Raw genomic sequence first — 11,780 nt, 5'->3', positions numbered from 1 at the left:
ATATGTATGTATATATGTGTATATATGTATATATATATATATGTGTATATATGTATATATATGTATATGTATGTATATATGTATGTATATGTATGTATATATGTATGTATATATGTGTGTATATGTATATATGTATATATGTGTATATGTATATATGTGTGTATATGTATGTATACACATATATACCGCTTTTGTTTTTGCTCCCATTTTTCATGAGCTGGATTCAAAGATATAAAACATTTTCTATACATAAAATACCTATTTCTTTCAAATTTTGTTCACAAATCTGTCTAAGTCTGTGTTAGTGAGCTCTTCTCCTTTGCTGAGATAATCCTTCCCACCTCACAGGTGTGGCAGAGCAAGATGCTGATTAGACAGCATGATTACTGCGCAGGTGTGCCTTAGACTGGCCACAATAGAAGGTCACTCTGAAATGTTCAGTTTTGCATTAGTGGGGGGGGTGTCAGAAAACCAGTCAGTATCTGGTGTGACCACCATTTGCCTCACACAGTGCAACACATCTCCTTCGCATAGAGTTGATCAGGTTATTGATTGTGGAATGTTGGTCCACTCCTCTTCAATAGCTGCGTGAAGTTGTTGGATATTGACAGGAACTGGAACACCCTGTCATGTACGCCGATCGAGAACATCCCAAACATGCTCAGTGGGTGACATGTCCAATGACTATGCTGGCCATGTAAGAACTGGGATGTTTTCAGCTTCCAAGGTTTGTGTACAGATCCTTGAAACATGGGGCTGTGCATTATCATGCTGCAGCATGAGGTGATGGTCGTGGTTGAGTGGCACAACAGTGGGCCTCAAGATCTCCTCACAGTATGTCTGTGCATTCAAAATGCCGTCAATAAAATGCACCCGTGTTCAATCAATCAATCAATCAATTTTTTTTATATAGCGCCAAATCACAACAAACAGTTGCCCCAAGGCGCTTTATATTGTAAGGCAAGGCCATACAATAATTATGTAAAACCCCAACGGTCAAAACGACCCCCTGTGAGCAAGCACTTGGCTACAGTGGGAAGGAAAAACTCCCTTTTAACAGGAAGAAACCTCCAGCAGAACCAGGCTCAGGGAGGGGCAGTCTTCTGCTGGGACTGGTTGGGGCTGAGGGAGAGAACCAAGAAAAAGACATGCTGTGGAGGGGAGCAGAGATCAATCACTAATGATTAAATGCAGAGTGGTGCATACAGAGCAAAAAGAGAAAGAAACAGTGCATCATGGGAACCCCCCAGCAGTCTACGTCTATAGCAGCATAACTAAGGGATGGTTCAGGGTCACCTGATCCAGCCCTAACTATAAGCTTTAGCAAAAAGGAAAGTTTTAAGCCTAATCTTAAAAGTAGAGAGGGTGTCTGTCTCCCTGATCTGAATTGGGAGCTGGTTCCACAGGAGAGGAGCCTGAAAGCTGAAGGCTCTGCCTCCCATTCTACTCTTACAAACCCTAGGAACTACAAGTAAGCCTGCAGTCTGAGAGCGAAGCGCTCTATTGGGGTGATATGGTACTACGAGGTCCCTAAGATAAGACGGGACCTGATTATTCAAAACCTTATAAGTAAGAAGAAGAATTTTAAATTCTATTCTAGAATTAACAGGAAGCCAATGAAGAGAGGCCAATATGGGTGAGATATGCTCTCTCCTTCTAGTCCCCGTCAGTACTCTAGCTGCAGCATTTTGAATTAACTGAAGGCTTTTTAGGGAACTTTTAGGACAACCTGATAATAATGAATTACAATAGTCCAGCCTAGAGGAAATAAATGCATGAATTAGTTTTTCAGCATCACTCTGAGACAAGACCTTTCTGATTTTAGAGATATTGCGTAAATGCAAAAAAGCAGTCCTACATATTTGTTTAATATGCGCTTTGAATGACATATCCTGATCAAAAATGACTCCAAGATTTCTCACAGTATTACTAGAGGTCAGGGTAATGCCATCCAGAGTAAGGATCTGGTTAGACACCATGTTTCTAAGATTTGTGGGGCCAAGTACAATAACTTCAGTTTTATCTGAGTTTAAAAGCAGGAAATTAGAGGTCATCCATGTCTTTATGTCTGTAAGATAATCCTGCAGTTTAGCTAATTGGTGTGTGTCCTCTGGCTTCATGGATAGATAAAGCTGGGTATCATCTGCGTAACAATGAAAATTTAAGCAATACCGTCTAATAATACTGCCTAAGGGAAGCATGTATAAAGTAAATAAAATTGGTCCTAGCACAGAACCTTGTGGAACTCCATAATTAACTTTAGTCTGTGAAGAAGATTCCCCATTTACATGAACAAATTGTAATCTATTAGACAAATATGATTCAAACCACCGCAGCGCAGTGCCTTTAATACCTATGGCATGCTCTAATCTCTGTAATAAAATTTTATGGTCAACAGTATCAAAAGCAGCACTGAGGTCTAACAGAACAAGCACAGAGATGAGTCCACTGTCCGAGGCCATAAGAAGATCATTTGTAACCTTCACTAATGCTGTTTCTGTACTATGATGAATTCTAAAACCTGACTGAAACTCTTCAAATAGACCATTCCTCTGCAGATGATCAGTTAGCTGTTTTACAACTACCCTTTCAAGAATTTTTGAGAGAAAAGGAAGGTTGGAGATTGGCCTATAATTAGCTAAGATAGCTGGGTCAAGTGATGGCTTTTTAAGTAATGGTTTAATTACTGCCACCTTAAAAGCCTGTGGTACATAGCCAACTAACAAAGATAGATTGATCATATTTAAGATCGAAGCATTAAATAATGGTAGGGCTTCCTTGAGCAGCCTGGTAGGAATGGGGTCTAATAAACATGTTGATGGTTTGGATGAAGTAACTAATGAGAATAACTCAGACAGAACAATCGGAGAGAAAGAGTCTAACCAAATACCGGCATCACTGAAAGCAGCCAAAGATAACGATACGTCTTTGGGATGGTTATGAGTAATTTTTTCTCTAATAGTTAAAATTTTGTTAGCAAAGAAAGTCATGAAGTCATTACTAGTTAAAGTTAATGGAATACTCAGCTCAATAGAGCTCTGACTCTTTGTCAGCCTGGCTACAGTGCTGAAAAGAAACCTGGGGTTGTTCTTATTTTCTTCAATTAGTGATGAGTAGAAAGATGTCCTAGCTTTACGGAGGGCTTTTTTATAGAGCAACAGACTCTTTTTCCAGGCTAAGTGAAGATCTTCTAAATTAGTGAGACGCCATTTCCTCTCCAACTTACGGGTTATCTGCTTTAAGCTACGAGTTTGTGAGTTATACCACGGAGTCAGACACTTCTGATTTAAAGCTCTCTTTTTCAGAGGAGCTACAGCATCCAAAGTTGTCTTCAATGAGGATGTAAAACTATTGACGAGATACTCTATCTCCCTTACAGAGTTTAGGTAGCTACTCTGCACTGTGTTGGTATATGGCATTAGAGAACATAAAGAAGGAATCATATCCTTAAACCTAGTTACAGCGCTTTCTGAAAGACTTCTAGTGTAATGAAACTTATTCCCCACTGCTGGGTAGTCCATCAGAGTAAATGTAAATGTTATTAAGAAATGATCAGACAGAAGGGAGTTTTCAGGGAATACTGTTAAGTCTTCTATTTCCATACCATAAGTCAGAACAAGATCTAAGATATGATTAAAGTGGTGGGTGGACTCATTTACTTTTTGAGCAAAGCCAATAGAGTCTAATAATAGATTAAATGCAGTGTTGAGGCTGTCATTCTCAGCATCTGTGTGGATGTTAAAATCGCCCACTATAATTATCTTATCTGAGCTAAGCACTAAGTCAGACAAAAGGTCTGAAAATTCACAGAGAAACTCACAGTAACGACCAGGTGGACGATAGATAATAACAAATAAAACTGTTTTTTGGGACTTCCAATTTGGATGGACAAGACTAAGAGACAAGCTTTCAAATGAATTAAAGCTCTGTCTGGGTTTTGGATTAATTAATAAGCTGGAATGGAAGATTGCTGCTAATCCTCCACCCCGGCCCGTGCTACGAGCATTCTGACAGTTAGTGTGACTCGGGGGTGTTGACTCATTTAAACTAACATATTCATCCTGCTGTAACCAGGTTTCTGTTAGGCAGAATAAATCAATATGTTGATCAATTATTATATCATTTACCAACAGGGACTTAGAAGAGAGAGACCTAATGTTTAATAGACCACATTTAACTGTTTTAGTCTGTGGTGCAGTTGAAGGTGCTATATTATTTTTTCTTTTTGAATTTTTATGCTTAAATAGATTTTTGCTGGTTATTGGTAGTCTGGGAGCAGGCACCGTCTCTACGGGGATGGGGTAATGAGGGGATGGCAGGGGGAGAGAAGCTGCAGAGAGGTGTGTAAGACTACAACTCTGCTTCCTGGTCCCAACCCTGGATAGTCACGGTTTGGAGGATTTAAGAAAATTGGCCAGATTTCTAGAAATGAGAGCTGCTCCATCCAAAGTGGGATGGATGCCGTCTCTCCTAACAAGACCAGGTTTTCCCCAGAAGCTTTGCCAATTATCTATGAAGCCCACCTCATTTTTTGGACACCACTCAGACAGCCAGCAATTCAAGGAGAACATGCGGCTAAACATGTCACTCCCGGTCCGATTGGGGAGGGGCCCAGAGAAAACTACAGAGTCCGACATTGTTTTTGCAAAGTTACACACCGATTTAATGTTAATTTTAGTGACCTCCGATTGGCGTAACCGGGTGTCATTACTGCCGACGTGAATTACAATCTTACCAAATTTACGCTTAGCCTTAGCCAGCAGTTTCAAATTTCCTTCAATGTCGCCTGCTCTGGCCCCCGGAAGACAATTGACTATGGTTGCTGGTGTCGCTAACTTCACATTTCTCAAAACAGAGTCGCCAATAACCAGAGTTTGATCCTCGGCGGGTGTGTCGTCGAGTGGGGAAAAACGGTTAGAGATGTGAACGGGTTGGCGGTGTACACGGGGCTTCTGTTTAGGGCTACGCTTCCTCCTCACAGTCACCCAGTCGGCCTGCTTTCCCGGCTGCTCGGGATCTGCCAGGGGGGAACTAACGGCGGCTAAGCTACCTTGGTCCGCACCGACTACAGGGGCCTTGCTAGCTGTAGAATTTTCCACGGTGCGGAGCCGAGTCTCCAATTCGCCCAGCCTGGCCTCCAAAGCTACGAATAAGCTACACTTATTACAAGTACCATTACTGCTAAAGGAGGCCGAGGAATAACTAAACATTTCACACCCAGAGCAGAAAAGTGCGGGAGAGACAGGAGAAGCCGCCATGCTAAATCGGCTAAGAGCTAGTAGCTACGCTAAGCTAGCGGATTCCTAAAAACACGCAAAGTGAATAATGTGTAAATAATTTAGAGGTGATTCAGCAGAAGGAGTGCTTTAGTTAAGGCACGTAAAGATTACACTGGGAAACAAATCGTAATCTAGATAACTAGATCAATCTAACTGCGCAGATTAAACAGCTAACAGATACAGAAAAACACCGCTGTGCTCCGGAACAGGAAGTGATACAATACCACAGTGAGAGCCAACCACCAGTTCATTGACCATAACATATGCTTGCCTATACCATAACCCCACCGCCACCATGGGCCACTTGATCCACAACGTTGACATCAGCAAACCAGTCACCCACACAATGCCACACACACACTGTCTGCTATCTCCCCTGAACAGTGAAAACTGGGATTCATCTGCGAAGAGAACACCCATTCAACGTGCAAGACGCCACTGAATGTGAGCACCCGGATGAGGGCAACAAACATGCAGATGAGCTTCCCTGAGATGGTTTCTGACAGTTTGTGCAGAAATTCTTTGGTTCTGCCAACCGATTGTTGCAGCAGCTGTCCAGGTGGCTGGTTTTAGACGATCTTGGAGGTGAACATGCTGGATGTGGAGGTCATGGGCTGGTGTGGTTACACGTGGTCTGCGGTTGTGAGGCTGGCTGGATGTACTACCAAATTCTTTGAAATGCATTTGGAGATGGCTTATGGTAGAGAAATGAGCATTCAGTTCACGGGCAACAGCTTTGGTGGACATTCCTGCAGTCAGCATACCAATGGCATGCTCCTTCAAAACCTGCAACATCTGTAACATTGTGCTGTGTGATTAAAAAATGAACATTTCAGAGTGGCCTTTTTTTTGTGGCCAGTTTAAGGCACACCTGTCTTATAATCATTCTGTGTAATCCGCACCTTGATATGCTACACCTGTGAGGTGGGATGGATTATCTCGGCAAAAGAGAAGTGGTTACTGACACAGATTTAGGCACATTTGTGAACAATAGTGGACAGAAATAGGTCTTTTCTGTATGTAGAACATGTTTAGATCTTTGAGTTTAGCTCATGAAAAATGTGAGTAAAAACAAAATTGTTTGCCATTATGTTTTTTTCAGTGTGTGCATATATACAACCCCAATTCCAATGAAGGCGGGACATTGCGTGAAATGTAAATTTAAAAACAGAATACAATGATTTGCAAATCCTCTTCAACCTATATTCAATTGAATACACCACCAAGACAAGATATTTAATGTTCAAACTGATAAACTTTATTGTTTTTGTGCAAATATTTGCTCATCTTGAAATGGATGCCTGCAACACGTTTCAAAAAAGCTGGGACAGTGGTATGTTTACCACTGTGTTACATCACCTTTCCTTCTAACAACACGCAATAAGTGTTTGGGAACTGAGGACACTAATTGTTGAAGCTTTGTAAGCTTTGTAATTTTACACAATGTCCCAACTTCATTGGAATTGGGGTTGTATTGTGATAATAGTGTATATATGATAACAACAAAAATTTCATAATTAACAGGAAATAAAAGGGTTGAGTTCCTCTCCTAAAAATTGTTGAGGTCTAAGGTTCTAACAACATTCTGTGCTCACACGTCATTCCAACTCTTTGCTTAATTTATTATCATTCTTGAAAAATGTCAGCTACCTATTTTATAAACACTACCCAATCTAGAACCTGTGGATCCCCATGGGCAGCACGCTAGTGCATTTATATTCTTGTTATCATATACGCTGTTATTATTATCAGTACTATTATTATTTTATTTTATCATTACTTCTGTTTTGTCATTTGATTTTTAAATGGACTACAATGTAAATAAGTGGTTTCACTTTCTTGTGTCATCCATGTATTTTTAATGTATTTACAATTATATTATGTACTTACATTACACTTACTAAATAAAAACACGCATGCACTTACAGTTTAAATATAAAGATGATTTACCGTCCCCTGCTGGAATGGCAAGTTAGTCTAGAATGTAGTTAGCAACGTTAGCTAATATCCATAGCTTCTCCAGAAATATTAGTCCTATCAATGTTCCCTTTTGGCGGCGTTCATCCTTGACCCAAAATACATAAGCATACCAAACTGCAAATTTATTTATTTTTATTTAACCTTTATTTAACTGGGTTAGTCCCATTGAGTTCTATATCTCTTTTGCAAGGGAGATCTGAGCAATTATAAAGTTTCCATTTCACCTAACCTGCATGTTTTTAAATGTAGGAGGAAACCCATGTAAACACGGAGAGAACATGCAAACTGCACACAGAAAGGCCACAAGTGGGAATTGATCCCATGACCTTGCTGTGAGGCAACAGTGCACTAAGCCACCATGATTCTACGTGACCAAAGCCATACACACGCACACACACAGAGGCCACTTGGCATATGTATATATATATGTGTGCGTGTGTGTGTGTGTGTGTCTTTGCAGGAATTAGTCAGTGATTTTATGTATGCATCATCCTGTCTCTCTTGCTCTCTCCCCACATCCAGCTCCATTTGCCTCTGACCACACCGCTTCCAGGCAGTGAGCTGACCAAGGAGCCGTTCCGCTGGGATCAGCGTCTTTTCGCTTTGGTGTTGCGCATCTCTGGCAATGCTTCGGTGGAACCTGAACCCCTTGGAGGGGTCCCCCCTGATGATTCACCCATAACCCCCATGTGCGAGGTTACTGGAGGTAGGCTGTTGGAAACGAAGGTGTGAAGAGAAGCAGAAACATTTTAAGGGAAACGTGACATAGCATATAGCATACAAGTAAACAAAACTCGAATTGTGAAGATGCATTGCATGGAAAACGTGAAGTGCTCAAAAACACAAAAGTTATGTGATGTACTCATTATTTATGTAATCCTGCCGCAGTCCTGCAAATCTTGATAACTGGTTAAAATGGACAAACAACAAAAACAAAACTCAGACTTACCATCAGAAATGCAGTATGCCAGTATGCATGTGGTATGCTGGACAATGGAGGGAGCTTGGATGTTAAGTACGATTGCAAGGTGAGTTTTTCCTTGTTTGCTTCTTCTGCTATGGCGACTCATTAGATGAGGTGAAATAAGATATACTTTATTGAACTCACAGTGGAGAAATTGTTTACACTCCAGTTACCTCAGACAGCAATTAGTCCACAGTTATTACTTGTTTACCGTAATAATGGCACACATCAGAATTAAAACAGCATATACACATTTGACATTGTTTATGTGCACTAAGTTTGAAGAAGTCCGTTATCCGAATTGAGGCAAGTGGGCAGTGTTGTATAAGGTACCGGAAAGTCACACTTAATTAAAAGTACAGATACCCACTAAAAAAATGACTTTGGTAGAAGTTCAAGTCACTGATTGAAATGCTACTCAAGTAAAAGTCTTAAAGTATCTAGTATTTATTGTCCTTAAGTATGACAAGTAATGTACAACTAAATGTACTCAAGTATTGAAAGTAAAAGTACAAGTAAATGTTAATAATCAAACACTGACTGATTTTTTTTAATAAAGGTTTATCTAGGCTTGTAAATGACTGGTAGTATTAGTCAAAATACTGAAAATTGTGCACATCACACAAAAACACTTAAGAAACAAGGTTTCAAAACCTAAATGAGAGTAGGCTACTCACTAGGTGTTCACAGGAAACAGTTATTTATTTCTATATGTATTTATTTATTTTCATTGTTACATGGTTTTATCTTTTCTGTTGTGTTTTGTTTCATTAGGTTCTTTTTGTCTCTTTCTCTAAAATTGTATTGTAACGTTATTAGTCTATTATTGACTATTATTGTCTATTATGTAGACTATTATTGTTGTTGCTATAATATATGAAATTTAAAAAATTACAATTTGACTCTTTTACGACAACGAATGCTGAGCCATTAATTACCGTATACAGAAAACAACGCAAACGTGCTGATGCGAATAGCTTAATGCTAACTTTAACATTGAAAACGCCATAGGCATGCTAACGTGTTAGCATCGGTCCTGTTTTAAGTTATAAAATACATCTATCAACTGTTTCAGAAGACCATAACAGGTCGGTTTAACATAAAAATATTAAATATTACTCAGACATATGCTCTTCAGGGTTTTAGCGGTGAAAAATTAGGATAAAGCGAAATAAAGCAATCAATCCACGAATTGTAGATCGAAGCACTGCTTCGACCTGCGAATCACTGCTTCGATTGGTTCAAGGTTCAAAGCCAAGAAGCGCTGCAGAAAAGTTGGTTACAGACCCACTGCAGGTCTGTAATCAATGTAGAGAAATGATCATTTTCCTGACAAACATCCCCCAAGTGCTCAACTGCAAAAAAGCCTACCGGACATGCCTTATGACAAATCGGCCTACATACATGTCAACCCCTTTGAGGGTCCACCTGTATAACCAAGTGAGAAAATCCATAAAATCAGCACAAAATCCTTATAACCTCCAAATCGCACCAAAATCAGTTTTATTGCAGTACACACAACTGCATAGCGGTATCACGTAACTGGGTTTTTGTCCACATATTATGAGTTGCCACAATGACATTAAAGTCAGGATCATTAGTATTTCCTCCACAGTTGAATTTCAAACAATAGAGATCTAGTATTCATGCGTCAAGCTGAATTTTATAGAACTGAATGTGTCAAATTTAGTTATTTTTTACAGAAACAAGACTGTGTGTCACTAGTGGAAATAAAATCATGAAAAATAAATTGAATATAATGAACAAAATAAAACATAGCTCAGAACTTCATGAAGTGTATCGAAAAATCGCCTCGCCAATGCCTATGTTTTAGACGAGCATGTCAGTGATCCTCGACTTCACCCCGTGTGTTTATTAGGGATGGGTATCGATAAGATTTTATCGATACCATTATCGATTCCGCTTATCAAGCCGATTCCTTATCGATGCCTCTTGTGAATTTTTTGTGTACTAAAAGTAGGCTTTACAGCTTTTCTATGTCAGCGGGTCAAACAGCTTCAACATCATCCACCCGCTCTGTGGAACGGTCTTCCTGCGACCGTGAGGCAGTTGGGAGTCTGTGGACATTTTTAAGTCAAGTCTTAAAGCCTATTTTTATTCTCTTTCTTATGAATAGTTTTTATTTTTATCTGTTTTATTCTTTTACTTCTGTTTTTAATTCTGTATTTTAATTTTTTAATTTTTATTTATTTATTTTAATTTTTTATGTTGAACTGTTCTATGTGAGGTGCCTTGAGATGGCTTTTGTTGCGATTTGGCGCTTTATAAGCCGATTAAATAGAAATTGAATTGAACAACATTTTATTGAGTCTTAAAGTAAATAAATATGAAATTGGACACTGGATCCTTAAACTTTGGACATAATAAACTGTACATGGTGGATCCTTGATCTCTGGACATAAATAAACAAAATCTGTAGTTTTTGTCAAAATCATTTCCTTTCAGACATTTTGGCATGAATGTCTTTCCATACATCTGAGCTGAGCTCTTACAGCTGGCTGTGCTGTATGTCAGCATCAGTTTAATTCATAAAGAACACAGGACGTATCATTTTGGGAAGAAAAAAAAACGTTTTAGTCGATTGTAATTTATTTTCTGTATTACAGCGTTTGGAAAGAGGTGTCATTTTATTTAAAGCGGCAATTTTGTGTCAACGGAATGGAGGACGATTCTTGTTTCTTGACTACAACATGACAAGAGTCCTAGTTAGTGACTTTAATCTACACAAAAGCGATTCATGATATTTTAATGTACCAGCCCTGCTGCCATAAGACCAAAAATGAATAAATCCTCGACGCCCTTTAAGGAGAAAGGCGCCAAGCATGCCACACGCCAGGAACTCCAGGAGTCGAGAACATAGCCCGCAGGATGCGTTCCATCTGGGCAGGTGGGATCCCCCGGTCCTGACCTTCTTGTAGAAAAAATGGTGTTAATAGCGTTCAGAGACCAGCTAATCAATTCCATAGTTAATCCAATAGTAGTTCAATAGATCCAGTATCCAATATAATTTGAGGAATTCACAGTCTGGTGAAGTAGGGACTTGAAGGTTAAAGCATAGAACAGAGATAAGGGAGAGTGGAGGAGATTCTTGGGACTGTTTAGTGCCATTAGTGCCAAAAATAATAGCTCAGTTGGTAGAGCAAGCCGTCTTGTGACAGAAGGGTTGGTTGTTCAACTCCGGCTTCCAACCAGTCAGAAATCTGCATTGTGTCCTTGGGCAAGGCACTTAACCCACCTTGCCTGTGTATGAATGAGGTGGTGGTTGGAGAGGCCGTAGGTGCAGAATGGCAGCTACGAACCATCAGTTTGCCCCAGGGCAGCTGTGGCTACCTTAGTAGCTTACCACCAACAATGAGCATATGAATGAATAATGCGCTTTGCGTGTCTTGAAAAACACTCTAGAAATCCAAGTCATCATTATTATTATTATTATTATTTTTAAAAAGCACTTGCACTTAGTAGTTCTGGTGTCACCAACCGAACGGTCCCCCTAAAAATCGGTCCCCCCGATAACGCAGTTCATGGATTAACACCTC

The 11,780-nt window shown here is 39.7% G+C and overlaps 1 protein-coding gene across 1 annotated transcript in view; it reads left to right on the top strand.

Moving 5' to 3' along the window:
* The window catches only part of ints6 (integrator complex subunit 6), a 61,438-nt gene that overhangs the window by 6,736 nt on the left and 42,922 nt on the right, over positions 1 to 11,780 (top strand). Inside the window, 1 exon segment of the mRNA XM_034186539.1 lies at positions 7,782 to 7,965. Within this exon segment, the coding sequence (XP_034042430.1) occupies positions 7,782 to 7,965 (184 nt within the window).

This window comes from Thalassophryne amazonica, chromosome 14 (genome assembly GCF_902500255.1).
Source record: "Thalassophryne amazonica chromosome 14, fThaAma1.1, whole genome shotgun sequence".
NCBI classification, from domain to species: Eukaryota; Metazoa; Chordata; class Actinopteri; order Batrachoidiformes; family Batrachoididae; genus Thalassophryne; species Thalassophryne amazonica.
The sequence above is the reverse complement of the archived record's forward strand: the minus strand, read 5'-3'. Positions and strand labels throughout refer to the sequence as shown.